Source organism: Achroia grisella, unplaced genomic scaffold (assembly GCF_030625045.1).
Source record: "Achroia grisella isolate CSIRO2021 unplaced genomic scaffold, CSIRO_AGI_Agris_v1 utg874, whole genome shotgun sequence".
Taxonomy (NCBI): domain Eukaryota; kingdom Metazoa; phylum Arthropoda; class Insecta; order Lepidoptera; family Pyralidae; genus Achroia; species Achroia grisella.
Window position 1 is genome coordinate 6,869,623 of NW_026713051.1, and position 21,904 is coordinate 6,891,526.

The window sequence follows — 21,904 nt, forward strand, 5'->3', positions numbered from 1 at the left end:
GCAGAAAAGGAACTATGATCAATTACGTGTCGAAGAAAAGTGTCTAGACTACTACTAGTAGAAAAACTTAATAATCACAACAACGGTTAAAACTTCTAGCAAAGATCTGGAAAAATAACACTGAACTTCCTTCAAGATGATCAAATAAAGGAAAAAGGTTCAATTCTAACATGAGACATATATAGTTTGGAAATTAATTCAGATGGTAATTGTCAACTGGAAATATTCTTGTCACTCACAAGCGCCATCTAGCAGGTAGTTTTCGCGTTTTGTAATTTGTAAATTTGTAAGCCCCCATCGTTTTGAACTTAGGCAACAATATTACTAATTTATAACCAATAATTATTATTCGTTGTAACACAAAAATTAAATTCCTTACCAATTGTAAAGAATAGTTTGTACTACGACTGTCAAATAAATAGTCTATTGAATTTGTCTTTTCAAAATGTCCTATTTTAGAGATCAAGAAGAAAACGTATGATCTATGTGATGTATAGTATGAGAAGATCAATAATTTATATTTTAGTCCTAATACAAATAAACAATGTCCGTAACCTTAAAAGATGAGCGTAAGTCAAGCGGCTTGAAGCATGTATTTAGCGCTTGCAAAGACAGTGACCGAGTTGTTCTATCTTTGTGTTATAATAAGCTAAAATGTGCTAGATGAAGCCGCTTAATTTTACACGGACCTCATTAGATTACAGACTAATCTTACAATCTATATTCTAAGCCCGACAAATTTACTTTGAGCTAATAACATTTGACTCACAATATCATGAACAAAAATACATGTTCATACATTTTGCTCACAAACACATTGGGCATAAGGAAATACCCAATTAAACAGCAGGTTCAACGTACTCACGGAAATGTAATGATTACATTATATAAAGTATTACCTTGTCATTCAATGTGGTGAAACACACCACTTATCTGTAAATCCGTGGGGTAGTGTACACTGTCTAGTCTAAAGACATGCCTCGTTCCAAACAACCTACATATTTAATTTAACTTTACACATACCGTTCCTAATTTGATTATCAACAAACTTCAATATCTACAAACACATATAACGATCAGCCGTCAATTTCCGTATGTTGTCTTGATATAACGGCAGGTAGGTGCAATACCTTTCATACATATTTGAGCAGGTTCCAGTTTCCCAACCTATTGGGTCTCTGGGCTCTCTGAAGCTTCAACGGGTAGAGACACCTGAAATATATCAACGGTTGTATTAGATAAATGCTAATATATTTCACATTGTAGGCCCGTCATTGTTAGTAGTGGGATCTAGAGGTTCCATTCTTTAGCAATCCATCATGTCAGATTTACCTCGTGGTCATCATCACTGATGGTTAGTTCCTAGTAAACCCATCAATACTAGTTACCTGATCAGATCAGGAGACATGCACATGCTATCAACGAATGTTAATTCCCTAATTAAATAACAAATGTAACAATATGTGGTAAAAATTGATGTTATGATAATGAATTGTGCGACACTTCGGTAATGAACTATCTCAATAGAAACATTGAAGGGCATATAATAGTAAAAATAAAACATTTAGCATCACAAAAATGAAAATTATTCCATATAAGTGTGCACTCTCAAAACATAAATTAACTAACCAAATTAAAGTTAATTACACTTCTAAATCTATCAAAATCCATGCTTATATTATAAACGCTAGAGAAACTATGACTGCCAGTTACCTTATGACGCATAAATCGTTGCATCAATTTTGATGATTTTCTGGTATAGAAATAGATTGAATGTATATAGTTTCAATGTGTATATTTGTATAATAATATTATTATACAAATATACCAACAAACACACTAAAATATAGTTCTTACAGCTTGTCAAACTTTACACTGTGATCAAGCCATTTGTAATTTATTAAATATATTTTACGGCACTCGATGTAACACCTTTGAAATATGATACATACGACAAAGCCTGGTATGATCGTACTACAAGAACAATAACTTTTTATAGCATAAAGTGTTGTATAGTATGTATATATAATATTTTATAACTATTCATACGTCTCTATTTTTAGTGTATACGTATTACAAACTACAACTATATTTATTATTAAGCATTGCAAAAAAAAGAGAATAGTGCATCGTGAAACATAATAAAGCCGTCAGCAGCCATTAGCACCTGTCAGCACCTCAACGGGCAATGAACTTCTGCGCGGTATGTGGTGGAGTGTCCTCTCCTGGAAGCTGTGGGAGGTCTTCACCATCCACTGTTGACACGACGGCGTGGGGACCTTCCGCCGGGCGCCGTTAGTGCTGTGCCTCGTGTTGGCTGCTGAGGCTAGATTTCGCAACTCGGAGGGTGCTACTGGTGCAGGGGCGGATCCTCTGCGCTGGGTCCAGCTTTCTTTTCCTGATAGAGTTCGTTGCAGTAGTTGCGTCGCCGAAGTAGTGACTTCCCTTGATCTTTTCTCTTTTGGTGCTAGATATAAATACATATTATTAAATAGAACCCTCAACTTTGTAGCTGTACAGTAATAGTTTATATATTCTCGTTTGTTTGAACGATGGGATAACTTTTGTATTAATGTTAAATTACCCTGGGCAGTTCACACAGCGCCGTCCATCATAAATATGTAGGAAATATAACAATCATCAATATTAATACAAATGTTTGTAATGTGCACGGAATCGAACCCGCAACCGTCGAAAGTAAAGCGATGTGCTAAACCGATAGATCATCGAGGTATAATTTATTGTTAACTAACTAACCAATTTGGCTTCGCACGGGTGTACATGTATTATACATACCTTCCTCTCGAATCATTCTATCTATTAAAAAACCGCTTCAAAATCCGTTGCATAGTTTTAAAGATTTGAGCATACGAGTACATTGGCACGTACGGACAGTGACTTTTTTATACTATGTAATAATGATAATGATTTATTACTTTACTTAATCGGCTGTATGCATTTGTCGTATGTTTGTATGCTGTAGCGGCAAATATTAATTTACGTAGTAACACCAAAATCAAATTACCAGAGGCGACGTTATCAGCAGGCACGGACTTCCTGCGGCGTGTCTCCTGCTCGGAGGCGAGAGCATCCAAGTGCATCCCTGTCAAATTCACTCTTAACTGATTCCCAGACGCTGCATATTCCCAGAGTGCCGCTGAGCTACTAAGACTCGCAGGCTTATTTTCTTTGTCTAAATTATGCGTACATTCAGCTACATCTACGTCACTATTATCAGAAGCGTCATCGTTATCAGTCTTATTGATATCATCCAACTTGACTAAATTGCTAAACACACCCTCTTTCCTTACTTCAAATTTAACTGCATACTCAGTCTTTACTTGACGAGACGGGTAGATAGCGTCTTCATTACTTGTGTGCAGGCGACGAGCGGTGAGCGGGGGTGCGTGTGCCGACGTCTCAAACGCCGGCGGAAAAGTCTGCTGGCGTATCAGCTTCCAAGATCCGCCTTCCTTTATGACAGTGTTCAGCCGAGTTGCCTGCACTGGGGTGGTGATTGAAGTTATAGTAGAATCCGGAAGAAGCTTTTCTGAACTGAGAACTCTCTCGTTGTCTTGGCAATGGTCGTACGAACTACGTTGTGAGTGTAGCGAATGTTCACTGCCGAACGGACTAGTGTTGCCCCTACTACGCGGCTCTGCTATAGACGACGCTCGACTCTTATCTCTACTCTTAAATTTCGAATCTTGGAACACGTTTAGTGGAACGGAAAATCGCCTTAACTGTTCTTTGAGACCAACTTGTTTAGTTGGATTTAAAGATCTCCTGCGAAGTGGTAACAGCATCTCGGAACTGTCAGAGATGTTGCCTGAACAGGACTCTAGATCCTCGTCTACCACGCCTGTGTCAGACGTTTCGATACCGATTTCTTCTGCCGTTTCTTGAGCCACCAGGGATTCCCATTTTGTCTGGTTGATGAGAAGATTTCGCAACATTTGCGCAGACAAATGGTTCTTGAGAAATCGGTGCCATTCGGTAATAAGGGGGGTCACGACATACTTGAAAAACCCTGAAATGTAACGACAATAAAAATATATTATCCGAGGGAATTAGAACTAAGGATAGGGATTGTTTAATTTCTGACTACACACACGTATGTACACTTAATCAAACGTGCATCTGCATATTGAGGAAATAAGCAAAATTTTATACATTTACATACAAGTTTATTTTTATACAATTTTTAAAATAAATTTGCTGTCATTACTACTAAATAAATAACAGTACTTTTCCGTGTTTTATTTCTGATGATTCGGTAGTGTTGCAACTGACATGATCTCGGGTAAGCCATCTGCTCATGTACTCGTTTCATACTTGTCCCAGCACAATATACTCACTATATCATTACATGCAAGTAAAACACTTTCCAATCATGAATTTTCTTTACTCATATTTTTGATTACACAATCTATAATGATATATGTTACTTAATAAATAATTAATAAGTCTATTCTTTCAAGGCACATATTCTAATATATATGTAGTTACAGATTATAGCGTTTACCTGTTTGGATCTTGGGTATAGACGTAGTATGTCGATCACAAAGCGCTGTTACTGGCAAGTTCAATCTGCGCTCATAGTCGCCTTGCCTAAAGAACTCTTCGCAGACTTTGAGACTCCATTTCCTGCTAATATCCCAGGGTCTGCACGGGTTAGATATGTCTGCGCATTTCAGCGCCATCTGGAGTACCAGATGGCGATGCTCGAGTTTTCTTAAGTCAAGTGTATTGGTGTCCAAATAAGTCTGAAATTCAATAGAAAACAAATAATTTAGTTTTTTGGTGATGTAGTTAAAAGTATTTTACTTATATATATTTATCGTCGTGACACGATATAACCCCAAACGGGGTTGACAGAGCTCCAGGGCAATATTTGCAGAGTATTTTGATACTGATATAAATAAAATACATTTTTACCAAATTTCGTGCAGATATGCAGAAGTTATGGTATCAGATGGTGACGTCACTCCTATTGGTTACATTGTGTCAACAGCAGGATGTAATAATGTACACTGTCGTAGACACTATTTAGTAGAATAACGGAGGATAAATGGCAGGTGTGACGTAATGGGAATTTCACGTAACACTGTGTTCATCTGAAGCTGTAATTTCGCATTTTCGCAGCTAAAATTACGAGTATAAAGAGAACAGATTTGATTTTTTGTTTGTATTGTAAAGTTGTAATAAACACTTAAAAATATCTGACTGATTCTTTATTAGATAGGACTTTTAATATAGGTGCTATCAAACAAATACAGGCCAATATTCAACGAATAATAGGGATATTATTTTAAAAAGTGTAATTTAACTATTATTTTATACATTAGCTGCGTTTACACAACACGTTCTTTGTCGTGTGATCAAGAGCGTGCGCAATCCAGCGTGGGATACATAACGCGCGCAATTGTGAGGAATTGCATTTAACTATTTTTTTGTGTTCCCTTTTACGCGTGAAGTATTTTCGATATACTTTATTTTCCAAAGACACGCTTAATATTTATAAATTATCAATAACTCTACAATTATATCTCTGTTCCATAAGCCAATATCTGCTGACATTATGCTATAACTATTTATTTTTTTCAAAAATGCGTTTAAGCATGCACGATTGTAATGTGTGAGCTGGCGCGGCGGCGCTTGCGGTTTTTCTCGTCCTGCTAGCACAGGCTCAATCTTTTCCGAAAAAAAAAGAAAGAGCGTAGGTACTTGTAAAGGTAGCTATAACATCTATTTCAGACGGCGAACAATCCAAAATATTTTTCGACGAGATTCATATGCACCTGCGACTATACTTAGTGAGTAGTTTTCATAGAACGGTACATGTGGTAGTTATACGAATAACACCTCACCTATGGTGTCCACACTAATTAAAACCACACGTAATCCTAACTGATATAAAAAAAGAGTCTATATTTGTTTGTTTATTTATTCATTAAACTGGAATTAGTTGATTTAAAACACCACGAAAACAAACTAAAATGACTATTTTAAAAATGTTTATTAAATTTATTTCAATACATTTTCTGTTCTATATTTAGTGATTTCACAGTTTATTAACTAGGCTGTCGTCATGAAATTTGGTATATATGTTTGTATATCGCTATTAGCATATATTATATTGGAATAGGATTGGACATAACTTATATTTACGCAGAAATTATACGAGGTCGCTGGCAGACGCAACGGTTAGGATACAAGTCTGTAACATATTTAGTATGTTACAAAGTTGTATCCTGACCGACAGCTTTTAAGAACACAGTGACAAACAAACAGAAACAAAAAACAGAATTGACATGTTACTCGCGGTATATTTAGACAGAGTTCAGGTAATTTTAGCCATATGGTAGGCGACTAGACATTCTCACCGACTGCAACTATTCATAACACACTCGCCGTTATTTTTATAATAATTTAGTATCATTCCTAATATTTCGAAGATTTGATAATATTATAAAGAGGAAAGTAAGAAAAAGAAGACAACAAATAAACTTTTTTTTTTGTTTCCACTAAAATGAGTACTGTACTGTACTACTTATATGTTATATTGTATTAAAATACGGATCCCAACTATAAGTTAACAAATATAACTAAGAGTATAATACTTAGTATATAAAAGTTAGTATGTGATAAAATGCCACACTGTGTTATCAACGTTAAGAATTAATTAAATTTAAAAATATATTACGTATTAAAAATTTTCCAATTTCTTTATAAATACTTAAAGAAACTAGAAGACACGACGAAAAATTTACGTCTTTAAATTGACGCTGTAGTCGATGGCAAGCATTGGGGAAAACCTCCAGAGTTACTTTGTAGCAGGGCGTAAGCTGCTACTCGTGAACACAAAGATTAATTAGTTGAGAAAAGTGAGAAGGGCGCTTTTCATTATAATTCAGCGAAATAAAAAGTTGATATAGACGGGACGGGACATAAGTTGTGTAACATTGTAACTGAGAGCACTTCAACGCCTTATGAACAAGCGAGCAACGTGAAAGCCAGCCTGTTAAGCATTCATATTGCGAGGCAAATGTTCATACAAGTGGCTTAAAGTTTTGTTTTTTGTATTTATACATTAATAGCGTTTACTATAATTACAATAGAAATAGTATAGAATACAAAAGCATTTATTTAAATAAACTAATTTAAGCACTTTTGAATAGTCATAACAATTTGTTTTTTATTTACCACTCGTTGGGAAAGCTGTCTCATCACAAGAAGAACGAGCAAGAAACTTCTGTGTTGCTCTTTTAAATAATCCTTGTAAGTTTACATTTACAAGTCGAAACGTGTGAACACAATCTACCAACCAGTGCAAGTTTTTTTGGGTCAAATATAAATATACAATAAGATTAAATCAGTCGTAGTGAGAAGAGCAGACCAGTCCCTACAGGCAGCATTCGTTCACGAGTATGACGAGTTAGCCAACACTGCTGGCATCATCTCTAAATAAAAATTGTTTAGCATAACAAGTTTATGATGTGTAAATACAAATTGCTAAATAACAAAATTGCCACAAATATTATTATAATCATTAATTATATTATTTAAAGATATGACGTGAAATGTCTCATCAATTATAATTAATACCGTATATCAAATACTATTTTAAAATTCAATAAATATATGTATATATACACACACATATAAGACAGTAAATTAGTAATTACTATTGTAAAGTAATTCCGCTGCTAGAGATTATTACAACATGTAACAACAGGTACATCAAAATTAATATACGAATAAAAAATTAATAATAAATTTAAATAAGTAATTTACTTTAAATATTAGACTTGTATCTTTTAACTAGTTTTTCTGAATGGTTTTTATGACTAGACATGTGTATTTTAATATATAATAATTAAAACAAACAATTACAGGTCAACCTTTAAAATCTACGTTAGTAGGTTAATTATCTAAAGGTCCCAATACACGGTCCGATTATCGTTATGATCCGTTCGTTCCCTGTCAAAATCCGTAGTCGGATCGCGCGTGTGTAGTGATATCACAACCAATTGGTGTAGTCGAACAAATAATGGAAAGATGGATCGTTAAGATTATCTTTTCGATTGATAGAAGCGATAAATCTATCCGTGTATGGGGGAATTAAGATAATTAAAATGTAAAGAAATGTACAATATAATCGCTATGTATATCATATTCTCGTATTTTAATATCGCATGAATGGTACAATCCTATGGAATTTACAGTCAAAATCTGCAATTGGCGTAAAGTGACATGATTGAACGCCTGCGCGTGCCGAGCCAACATCCAATAATATGACGATTAGAATATGCTATTCAAGACAGATATTATTTTTTTATAATAAATTATTTTCTACGTTGATAATGACGGAGTGAACCTAACATAAAAAATTGTAAATTAAATTGAGAAAAAAGTGTGTACCTAATAAAATAATTATGCTATACCCAGTAGAAACAGTACAAACAAACAGTAAAACTACTAAAACTGTATTGTTTTTAAAAGGTAAGTGTATGCAAAGATCATAAATGTTACCGTCAACGCAACCGTTCACCTGCGTGCCTCGCTAAATTTCAGCGACTACAACGCCATCTGGTTGGAGTGAGATAACCACCACAATATAATTTTATTTAATTATTATTTTTTATGCCTATAAACTTGAAGTAAATGTATAAATAGTAAAGATTAAATCTAATTATAATTATGACTTAAAATGTATGTTCTAGAAGTGTTATATAATTATGATTATTATTGAGTACAAGATATAAGTTCTGATTTGACCATAACAGTCCCACCTACCTACTGCCTTTAAAAAGAACCACCATATTGTACGCAGAGACCAGTTCTGTTTAAACGCTCGAAGTAAAAAGTACATATAAGTGAAAGAAGAAATTAAGTCTCGTTGCTGTTGCCCCATATAAAGTATAGAATATAACATTTAATTTATTGTACGAAAAAGATCATGTAAATATTTTTTTAATTACATTATAATGACATCTTTTTTATCTGACTACATGAGCATAATTACTATCGATATAATTATGTTAACAAGTGACGGTGGAAGTCAAAAGCTCAAAATTTGGGGGAAGAAATTGTCCAGATACTATTGGCCGTATCACTTATTGTTAGTACCATTGGCACATTAATGTACCTGGATACTGCCGTGGTTATTTTCTTGTAATTATGACACGATGTCCTAACTGCCTTTGTGGTAATCCTACCATCCCCAACCGACGGCCCACCAGCATTTATCTTTAACACAGGTGTGTACAAGATTACATATCTACTAATAACATAAAAGCTTATGAATTGCATTCGAGATAATTAGATCGTAATGCCTCTATAATGTAAATACAGTTTGTTAATTTACTTGCACCATCATAGACAAAATGGGGGCGATTTAACATGCTCCGTAAACAAGCGCTTAACTACAAATCTTTACACGTGTTCCAGATTGGCCCAAAAGAGATTAGCTTAAATCTATCGCTGTACAACTGGTTTCACAAAATAGCACGTAAAAGTGTTTAATTGACTGTTTATTTAGCTTGTATGGTCAACCAATGTAGTGCTTTAGACATTATAAAACACTTTTAGATTGGAATAATGCAGATCCTGGCCTAACTGTATACTCTGGTGTATCACTATTGGCGCAGGAATCACCCCATGTGAGGATGAAATCGGGTCGGTTAGCCAATTCTGGCGAGTTCACTAAGAATCAATCCCGATGATTTTCAGAGGTTATACTGACATATGTGGTATATTAGTAGCTTGTTAGGTAGATGCAAAAAAAAAACAAGTTTAGGATTCGTTGAAAATGAACTAACAATGAAAAATGATTAGAAATCACTGTTGCCTCTGCATATCCTGTGAATAATTTAATAATTAACTAATTTAACACTAATTTAATAAATTGTAAGATATCTTTAGGCACTCGTATATTGTAATCCTTGATACAGCAATTAACTCTGTGCTGTTTTAATATCATTAATATGGCAATGTAAGCATAATTATTATAATTGGCATAACTTGCAAGATTGTATTAAATTAATTATTTTAAATAATGTTTTGCTGGATCGAATGATAACCTATTTGTCATAATCCAAGTGCTGTTACGAGGTAAATATAATAATAGTTATCATATCGCAGGCATACGAATAAACAAGGTTATAATTTAAAAAAAAATATTAATGAGATATAGATATGTAGTATACTTTCTACATATCTATTCTCAATTATTTTTTTATGTTGATTGTGGTAGTGTAGTTTGTCAGTCCTATTCATACTTTTTTAAATAATCTAACGATGTTGCCTGCAGCTGATTATTACATGTTAGCTCCTCTGAAACCGCACTATTCGAGACCAGTTAGGTTCAGTGTTTGGGGATGAAGTTTCTGTTGATGATGAGCGGTGCGGTGGTGTGCTACTCACACAAACGACTACCGCAACAACTATTAGCAACAACATAACAATTTTAATGGCTTATATTACTAATTTATCGTTGTAAGCTACACTTAAAATTTTGTTTTAGCTTTTAATTGTAATCGGTTTACTAATAGTACCAACTCGAGGACACTAGTATATTTATATTATTAAATCATAGTGACTTCAACACAGGGTTATCTAGCCCCAGACAAACTTATTTATAACAAATAACTGCAATGTAATCTACATTGTCTATGTAGACATTGTAGTCAGTTGTCTCAGCAATTCCATTGCCAGCGGCTTGCTTTACAAGTGTTCGGGTTTGATAGATGCCCTAGTGAAATTACGGCCAGCGAGGCATAACACTACAGGAATTGCAACATACTCGCAACATACAAAGTATTTTGTGATGCTATTGTTCGTGTCTATATGCGACCGTTACACTTTTAGAGCCTGCTTGTCTTTCCGATTATTAAATTAGATTCGTGATGATCGGTTATATATTTAGATTTATTACACGAAATTAGATCGAAAGATTTAGTAACTGTAACATCTGAGCGACAAAAAAATATGTTTGTTTAACAATTTTATTTCTGACTGACTCTCCGGTGATATAAACGTTATAGCAAACCAAATTTATTAAATAGATGACGACGTACTCTATACTGCCAAGTTTGATATTCGCAGCGAGATATTTTATTTTTTTTGGACAATAATAATTGTTTCGGCATTAAATAATTCACACTTCTAAACGTTCACAAACCTAAATTTTCACACTTCTATCATCAACCCATTCGTATTTTTTAATAGCAATATTAATTTATAAGACAATTAAATGTTTGCACAGACAACTACATATATATATATTATGGTATTTGATTTACTTTTACTATATGCAATAGCCAGAAAATACTTTAAAAGAAATACATAAATATGGGACCAACAAAAAAGCATATTGTCATAAAAAAATCAAAATGGAGGAAAAATTTATTACTATATCGAAACTCAAAATAATTAATATAGGACGTTATATACAGCTATTATCCCGTTCTATTTATTTATAGTACGTGACTAATTGCTTTTTGTATAGTCATTTCTATAGTCAATTCAATACTTATTATTGATATACTATTTTTTAACAACAACAACAACGACTTTTTTAACAACAAATACTAATTAATTTTGTTTTATTAAAAAAACATAGAATATGTGGAAAACAGAGAAACATTACTCTCAGATAAAAAATATTTTAAAATCGGTTAACTTAATCTACCTTCATTGCACTTATTATTCATAATGGCGTCTTATTCTCCGCCCTTAATAGACATAAAAATACAACTGGAATTAAGGACCTACTTTTTTGATGCAGTATAAACTGGACGGGTTAAAATATTACATAAACATAGCTAATACAAACCACTAAACCGATCACGAGGATCGTCTTCTAGCGTCATCCAACTTTCATCCATGTCGCAACCGACACCGTTACATAACCTCATGAATATGTATTTCTAGAATTAATTCATAATATTTATTATTGTCACGCGTTAGTGTAGCAATAGAGTATTTATAACCGCGCTTATAAATGTACGTCGCTGCGTTAACTCTGTGAATGATATTGTACCTTATTAAAGAATATCAAAAGGTTGAATATGCTTAAATCGACAGTATGTATCATGTTTGTATGTGTGCTCAATTGAAAAGAGACGGAGTTTTTTCTCAGTTCTTCTCGGTTGGAAATACACATACCTCCTGAACTGATAGTAGATTCAACTTATATGAATAATTGGTTTATTTGGGAATATTTTGACTTATACGTGATTATTTGTGAATTGTAATCATATATCTTAATGATTTATCAGATAACGTTGAGCCGACGTGGTTTCGGATGGTAGTAACATATATGTAAAGTAAGTAAAATATATGGTATTGTTTGTCAATAAAATAGTAATACGCATCTTTCTATTCCCTAGCGTCCCAGTGCTGGAAATTCTTACATGACTACTTTTTATGCGAGTGGAATAGTAAACAAGCCGATTGTATGTGGTAACCTTCGCATATGTACATGCAGAGCGCAATGGACATACACATTACTTTGTAAGGCCTATTGCAACGCTGATGACCATTACTGTTAACTTCTATGTATAAATAATATCACAAGTATATCTTAACCATATAACTGGAACACAGATTGGTTTCTGACAAATTTATATTTAGTCTATATATACTACAGACTGCTTTGCTCGGCTGCAAATATAATTGAAATGGCAGTTTTATTGATTCTCTACAAATACAAGCCTAGAGAATACTCATATAAAATTATCAGGTAAGTATTTTGGTTATGTCAAATACATTATTAAAGTTTTATTCCTTATTTTTTTGGCGGGAATCAAGCATACGCCCCAACGGAAGGTAAATGCTTACCAAAACCTATAGACGGCTATTACATCTATTCAAATTATAATAGACAGATGATGCTTTGTTAGGGATTTAATTTGTTGTTTAGAATTCAATTCAATGAATGGATATGGTATGGTATTGGGGGAGGGGGGCACCCGTGGAGGATATTAGGTTGAGGATGAAGAGAATTAGGTTAGCCTATCGTCATGATTTCAACAGGAAATAAGCACGATGCGACTGCGTGGAGATCACGCGGTGATCGGACATGGTATATTGTTTACAATGCGGCTACTAGTGTCCAGTACTAACCCCCAACCGCACTTCCACTGTGGATTTCAGTTGACAATCGATCAAAATATATCTTATTTTAAATCTGCCAAAAACAAAATTAACAATGTTTACACAATAAAAACTGGGCGTGGGCCAAGAACATTGCATGAAATATACATGTATATAATATTTCGTCTGTGATCTTCATACATAGTTATAGAAAATAGAAGAAATAGATAAACTAACGGAAAAATAAAACTCTTGTATACGGATTTGCGGTAAACAATCATACGCGAGCAGTACTCTATATTAGTACATTATCATCATCATGAGTCATAGATATCGTGACCATACGTCTCGCTTCGTACGGGATAGTCTCGCTTTCAGGCTATCCCGTTGTCCCAAGCCAAAGCATAATCCAGGTAACAAGAGAGAGGAAAGAGATAGAGAGGGGGTGTTAGTAGAGGGGTTAGAGCTATTGAAACTTATTGCCTTCAAAGACCATGCCAACTCGATTTCCACGCTGTCCTTTATACAGCGTGGAAATCGAGTACTTTGAAGATTTTCAATTTTGATTAATCAATACGGTAAAATCCTGTTCGTTTCCCCACAATGGACTAGCCGACCTGACTTCATGTTTATCCTAACATTTTCCAGCGTCTAAAACCGTTAGTACAGGCTTGTACAGTATTCCATTACCTGTAAGAAAAAAATATCCGTCCGATTCATATGCATTTCAACCGCACTCGTTAAGTGCACGTATAGGTAAAACCTCAAAATTTTTCATTATGTTATTGCTTTCAGTACCCTAATCCCATTTTAACAAAAAATGAAATGGTCACGTTAGTCATAGACGAACTGAATATCTGGTGAAACCCGGTCACAACAGAGCAAACAACTTTTTTTAGGGCGCAGCAACGTTAGTCGGTATTACAGTGTCTTATTGAATTTCAAAACGTATAGATAAGACCGTCTCATATACTTAGAGGCGGTAACGCATTCTGGATTTTGGTAGTTTTCTGTTCTTCTCAGAAGAAAATTTAATTGAATCTGATTATTTTTTTTAATTAAATCTAATTTCTTTCATACATAAAAGAAAAAAAAATGTTTTATGTATTTTTTGCTGAATAATGATATACATATATACTATACACTCCTCATGATTTGTATATGTTGTATGGATATATAATATATGTATAAAAGTATATATTAATATGAAGCACTGTTAAAGCAAACATTTGTAATAATTAAGTTTATTTTGCATTCATTATGGGAGATTCCAAAGCATATTACATGTGTATTTACAAAAAAAAATGTATTTAAACATATCTATCAGTTGTCGAGTACCCATAACACAAGGTCTGCCTTACTTGGGGCTACATGGACATGGTACATAATTGTCCAGGCTTACTGTTATTATTATTCACTCAAAAAAAAAACAGCAAAGACATTATGTCGGAGCTGCCTTGTCTTCAAAACTTATTTAAGCCACTGACAGACACTTAACTGTTTCGTTCGATAATGTAGGTAATCTATATTTACTTAGATATGACGTTTCTAATTCTAGGCACCGTTATCTCACGTGTATGCCCTGAAGGCCGCGATCAGTCACTCGACTTCACACAGCCATTCGAGAGCGTATCCGAATTCGTGTAAAGTGTGTTAAATGGTCGTAGTAACGGGGAGGTAACGCAAGGCATTAGTACATAATAAGTAACGACCCACTTTTTGCTGCAGGAGTGCTATTAGTAGGTTTCACTAATTTTTTAAACAATATACAACCTTTCTTATCCTCGACAATATATTTTTCTACGGTAAATATATATTAGATAAATTCAAGTAAGTATTTATTGAGCAAATCCAATACAGACATAAAATCCAGTCATTTTTCTTTACAATATTTGTCAAGATGAGTAATCCACTTAGACTTCCTAATGGGAATTATATATTTTTTGTTCGCCCTCAATGGATCAGTTATTCCGGGTACTATTGCAGTTCGATTCTCATGCTATAAAAGCATTTACATTAATACACAAAAAAGATATTTAATATTCAGTTCAGTGTCGAGAGTGAAAGTTCTGCTTACTTTGGGACTAGAGTACGTTGTGTGGATTATCCTGGGTTAATATAATTAATCCATAAATTATATTAACCCAGGATAATCGACTATATATGGATAATGTGATGGTGATCCCGCTAATATTAAAGGTACATGCCAGCAAGAGATAGATGAAGAGCTGTGGATAAAATTAGATAATTTCAATTCATTCGATATCAACTAGTATTGTTTCCAGATAGCTCGTTGAAGTTGAACTAACCGAGTAAATCTAAGTAACAATGGGGACAATAGTTCTCTGGTGGTTAATGCCTACTTGAATGAACATAACCGGTCGTCATCTACTGCTGATCTGCCATCTTATATCGTCAACGCAGGTGGGTTCATCATTGCATTATCATCCGGAAGGTCGTACAGCCAGTTGACGGTAATAATGTATTCTTAAGCCAAATAGGTTAAGTTGGGACTATCAACACCCACACAAAATCGCGGGCCGAATACCTAATATTTTCTATTCATGTCATTCAATTAACTTCGTCAAACCGAAAAATATTAAAACAATATTTTTTTATTTTTATATCAAAAAAAAATTCCATTTTATATAAAAGCCTTTTACAAGACACATTCTTTCACGCGCAATCAGGAGCGCGGGAAAGACAGCGAGCGCAATCGTGAGGGATTGCATTTAATAATTCTTTGTTCACTCTTTCACGCGTGTTTGGGTTTTGTAAACTTTCTTTTTATTTTACAGACTTTATTTTTCATATCATAGGTCCGCCATTTTACTAAGATAATGAATTATTTAAAAAAAAGGCGCTATAGGACTCACAATGGAAGAACGAAGGTATGCGGGCACTATCCACGCACGCAGACGTTCTTGTTCTTTTTGTCTACATTTACATGCACGTTCTTTCCTGCATGAAACCCTATTCGTACGTGTAAAGGCAGCCATGAAGATACAAGAAAGCCTATGTTCGTCCTTGGTATACAATCTGTGAAATGTTCATATAGTATTTCAAAAGGATTCATTCAGTTAGCTATTCGTGAAGAGTTAATAAGACAGATAGATAGATACACTTTTGAATACATAATATTACGCATTTCTAATGAGTGTTGACGTACGTCGCCATACGATTGACCCGGCACCCATACGGTGAATTCATATAATGCTAAGAAGTCCATGTGAGATAGTAAGTGAGTCCAAGTGAATATGTGGGTATATCTAATGACATGTTTGCTATATATATATTCTAACATTTGTTTATATATTATTTCTGTTGTTACATACACTAACTTACTCTTTCCCTTATATCTTTACTTTTTACATAATTGTTATCGGGAAGAGATTGCAAAGCGATGAGACTGTCTCGTGTATATATAATTTTTTTTTCAATTATAACTTTTCTGTATTAGTTTACTATTTGCACCTTTAGGTACATGAATATATTTTTTTAAGAGTATCGGTATCCTTGTAATTCTCTGCCAATTAATTAGATATTTAAAATTTATTTTCATGACTTTTCTACGTCGCTTTGCGCTTTATGCCTTTCATGAGTAACATTTTAAATTGCTCTGTATATACATATGTTTAGGCATTCTATACGTATGCATGTATTAAATAATCATGTTCGTATAAAATGTAGTTTAGTATTTTTTATATTATCTCGAGTGTACCTACTCATTGGAACGAACAAGGGCGTGTCAAATACCCATTAGCAGGGTGTCGTGTGTCGAAGGTTTTAACTTGATCACTCATATATTTTTCAATTAACAATATAAAGCAAAAAATTAGCAAATATTAGGTCTATATTGAAGTTATAAATACCAAAGGTTGTGTCTGTCTTTTTCCCATTGAGGAGCTCAACGGAAAACTGAATTCAAATATTATGTTCCTGAGATTACCATGCTCTATGGCAATCTCAGAAACATAATATTTGTAAGAAACAAAAATTCTAAAATATCAATCATAACGATAAAAACACCTATTTGTTACATACAATGCTGACAAATAGTTATTTTAAAATATTTATGTATAAATAGGACAGACTATTTTCTTGATAGTTGTCTAATAACAACCAATTACGATTGGTGGGGCGAGGCGCGAAAAATTTTACATCTAAGGTTATTACGAACCAGTGTCGAATAGAATAGATACAAAAGAAAGTCCGTTGTATAATAACAATAGGATCTTGAACGATATATAACACAACCAACTAGTTGCCCGTCAGGCTTATTCATATATGATTATTCAGAACATATACTCGTAATTAAGAACTACATTTTATTTTATTCCGAATTATAATGACATCCAACAGAGATCCCTCCTTATCTCTTATGAGTATTTAGATTAGTAATCACTATGTCCAGGCGGATTGATAGAGGCTTATGCTACGAATTTTCACATCGTTATATTTTTAATTAATTCTCCTTTACAGCGCTTATTTACACTCATTGTTAATCTAGTTTTAGTGAAATTACTGTCATATTTCATTTATATTACACTATTTCTTATGACAATAAGTATCAAAATACCTGATGACCATTTAATATTACCATTGAACAGACACCAATAATAACATTAAATATGTGTTAAATATTCGACTGCAATTTTTTAATAAATTTAAAATAAACAAGAGGTAACACTCGCCTACAAAGATGAATAGCACGAAAATCAAGTCACCATGTGATGCTTGGTGTGGCACTCATATGTTCCATATCAGGTACTATGAAGTGATGCCTCCATATAATAAATTGCTTTTATAATTGAGCATCGGAAATATAAACAAAAAAAAAGTTGAAGTGAGTTCCAATATGGAGTAGGAGTAATCATCATTACATAGTATAAAACAAAGTCGCTGTCGCTGTCTGTACGTCCCCATGTATGCTTCAATCTTTCAAACTACGCAACGGATTTTGAAGCGATTTTTTTAATAGATAGAGTGATTCAAAAGGAAGGTTTATATGTATAATACATGTATACCCGGGCGAAGCCGGGGCGAGTACCTAGTAGAGAATAAAGACGAACGTTTGTGCTTTGTAATCGTCGCTTTGGAGATGACTATATCGGATAATCAATAAATGTTACAATTGAATAGTTGTATTTAGTATCAATGAATATATGACATTCTCCATTCGATTGGGTCAAAAGTGAGCTTGCACTTAGTGGGAATATACACAGAACAAAACACAGTCAAAGTGGAATCGTGCTTTATTACAACGTTTGAGATTGAAGGAGCATTGTTTCCAATGTTTGATGTACAGTCGACTCAGTTCAGTATTAGTGCGTCATTTACCCGATCCAACATACAATCGACTTTATACACGTACATTTGATTCGCTATTTGTTTACATCCTTTGTGACAGTTGCTGATATATATGTACTGCAGTTGCAGCCTTTGTTCAAATTGATTAAATTTATTTATTACAGACTTAAGCACTTATATTACGAAAAGTCTGAAATAACAAAAGTTCTTAAAAAATTTCAAACGAGCAAGCCTCGGGGATATTTAGACGTGTCACTGATTTAATACACCGCATTACTTTCAAAGGTCGCGGGTTCGATTCCTCGCACGGGACAAACATTTTTATTCATGATTATGATTGTTTGTATCGGTCGGGGAGTTTTTATTGTATTGTATTTACGAAAAAATATCTATGTATAAAAAATTAAGTAATAATTTACGACTTGATACTTCGTTTAAAATTGTGTTATAGTTAATATTTGTTTAATTCCAAGCATTAAATCAAATACTAATAGTTAAGTTATTCCCAATACCGCAAAATCGAAATCGCGAGCTCAACTAGATACTAATATTAGTAATAAACTAAAGTTGGCTGCAGAATGAAGCGAGAAACGGTACATTGCACAAGGGAACGAACAGTTGAGTTTCAGACCATAGATTTGCTAGATTGGTTTTAGATTAGACAGCGTTAATAACTGAGTCTAGGTTGAATGTTACCTTTCAATGCCTGAGAGGAACGGATCGCCACTGTCCCGTAGTTAATTTAAAGCTAGTTCCACGAACGTATATAGACATTTAGTTAGTTGTTAGTTATTAAGGCTTTTGCTCTCGGGAATTCTGGTATTCGAATAAACCGAGAATTCTCTGTACTGACAAATTTATTCGTGTAATGTTATAAAGTATTTTTTTTATTATTCATAATTTAAAAATTGCCTTATATCTTCCTGTAATTTGCGGTAAGCTTCGATAAACGTTAATTAGTACGATAGAATGAGGGTAGAAGATATAATGAGTGATATTAGTGGCCTCTATTCTATTAGCAATGTTACATGCCAGGTCGACCTCCTAGGGGGATCTCTGGAAATGGCAGCTATGGTCTAACGTATGGGTTATGACTTCATCCTTATATTTTTATCTGGTAGTATCCCAAAAGAGTATACAATTGTATACTGATGTGATCAACCATAATTCTCTCATTACAGCTGTTAAATATCCTTGTGTTGATGTTGTAAACGATTTTGTATGCTGTCGTGTTCCGTTTTTAATGATTATTGATCAAAATTTTTTAGAAAGAGTTAAAAATTTTTATATAATTATTGACGGGAAGATATTCTTTTGGGAAAGCAAGACGGTGGTCTTGCAATATTAATGTAAAAAAACGTATGAATTTTATAAGCACATTGCTTCCTAGCTGCGATATTAGGTAAAGTTATCGAGGATTTTAGATAAACAGGGCGCTTTAAAAAACTGAATCAGGTTTATTAGCAGCAATCGTATCCACGAAAATTATAAAATCCATATATTCTATATATTGTGACTTTTCATATTGAACTTGTTGTTATATTGGTATGTACATATAAAAAATATATTCAATAATATTTTTTTATGTAATTTTCATGACATACAAGCAGTTTATAAGTGGTAGTCGTCGCCTACATACATGAATAGCACTACGGACACCACGCTATCATATAGCGTTCACGAGGATTAAGATGTCTTAATTGTAATTACTTAATCTTATACCCTTCCATTGAAAAAACTTATAAAGCAAGGAATATACTAATCAATGTGCCTTCACTACTGTAATGGCAGATGGAGTACTCAGAGACAGTCAAATGTCATGTATCAATAATGCCGATTTTAACGTTTCGTTCCAATTGCCATGCTTAAATATTGTAGTATTTTAAAATTCAACGCAGAGCAAACATGCAATTCATTGGATTATTTTCGTTTCCTATATTATGGAGTAAAATAAGTTATAAATAATTTAAACAAGAAAGTTTCTTAGCATCGTCCGGATTCGAACTATAGACTATAAGTATAAATAAAAAAAAAATAAGTTACGACGCTTTAGGTTTAATACTCTATATAGATTGGGTATAAAGATTGTTGGTAGTCTAGCAACCGTTAGTATAAAGGCAATAGTCATTGCGAACAATAAAATAAAAGGTACTCATTGCAAAGGAAGCTCGATAGTTGGCCATAGCATTCGCGAACGGTCGGTACATACTTGCACATGAAGGAGAAACGAGTTACGTTCAATACATTCATGCAGAAAACTAGGAAAGTTCTGTACTGACTTAAGTATCAAACGAGGGCGAGCATTTAACACTTAGCTGGGTTCATTACATCTACTGTAATAGGAAGATTATACTATGGATGTGCAGTTACTATAATAAAAAATACCTATTTTTTATTTATATCATATGAGTTATTTTACGAATAAATTAATGATTACATGAATAGATGAAATTAATGATTTACATGAAAAATATTGAATTAATTTTTAATATACGTTTACCAGTTCGTTATATATATATTACTCTAGCTATAAATATTTTACAAGGTCAAATCTTTACGTTTTTGCTATTACACATAACATTTATAACTGCAAATTTGTGTTAGTTAGTTACATTAACATCAAAACGATTGAACGACGAAATGATCTCTATTGGCTTTAAGGTCAGTTATCAAGGACGCACTTTTTTTATGGGTTCTTCACTGCCAATCTTTCGGATTGATTTAGAGACTCCAAATTATCATAGTGTTTAGAGCAAGTCATATTCTCTAAAACTGACCATAAATCATAATCCAGCGGATTAATAGATGATTGCTAGATGACGAATAATATGAATAATATTGTTAACAGATTTTTTTATATAAAAACAAGGTCAGGTTACTGTTTTATCGTCTTACATATAAAGGGTCCACACTGAAATAATTCAGACGTTCATTATATGATGCAAGTTTACGACCTAAGCAGATTTAATAACGTCTTTGACTACTTTCTATTTGGTTGCTATGTATTCTATAGAAGGAAGACCAAATAGTCGAGTCACATTCAAACATACATAGACGAGTGAGTAATAAATGCAAATTAAGCAGCTACGAAAGTTTTTAGTTGATCTTGTAATGAAGTCAAGAAGTCTATAGCGCGGCGATAATATTATCATAGTTATCTCGAAAGGTTAATTAATTATCACAAAGCTCGGCTAGATCTTTTGTGATACGATTATGTTCAAGAATTTTATCCTTAAGGATATAATCAGATTCGAGTATTTTTCCTTTTTTGGTCAAAAGTATGACGAAACATTTATCCACATTGAGCTGCATGAAATTACGATCGCGCCCAACAGGAATTTAAATACGATTGTAATCTATGAGCGTCAGTACTACTACTATATAGAGTAGAAAATATCTCAAAGTCATTAGCATAAAGTAGACAGGGACAGGTCGTTTATGAAGAAGACAAATAAAAACGGGCACTACCCTGTGGCACACCAGAAGACAGCGT

General features: G+C 33.6%; 1 protein-coding gene across 1 annotated transcript in view; it reads right to left on the reverse strand.

Moving 5' to 3' along the window:
- Window positions 1-697: 697 nt before the first annotated feature.
- LOC131853035 (dual specificity calcium/calmodulin-dependent 3',5'-cyclic nucleotide phosphodiesterase 1C-like) overlaps window positions 698-21,904 on the reverse strand; it is a 125,190-nt gene continuing 103,983 nt past the window's right edge. Inside the window, exons 8-11 of the mRNA XM_059203828.1 lie at window positions 4,526-4,766; window positions 3,026-4,030; window positions 2,168-2,467; window positions 698-1,212 (exon numbers count right to left, since the gene is read on the reverse strand). Of these exons, the coding sequence (XP_059059811.1) occupies window positions 1,196-1,212; window positions 2,168-2,467; window positions 3,026-4,030; window positions 4,526-4,766 (1,563 nt within the window). The 3' untranslated portion in view covers window positions 698-1,195. The remainder of the gene's footprint in view (window positions 1,213-2,167; window positions 2,468-3,025; window positions 4,031-4,525; window positions 4,767-21,904) is intronic.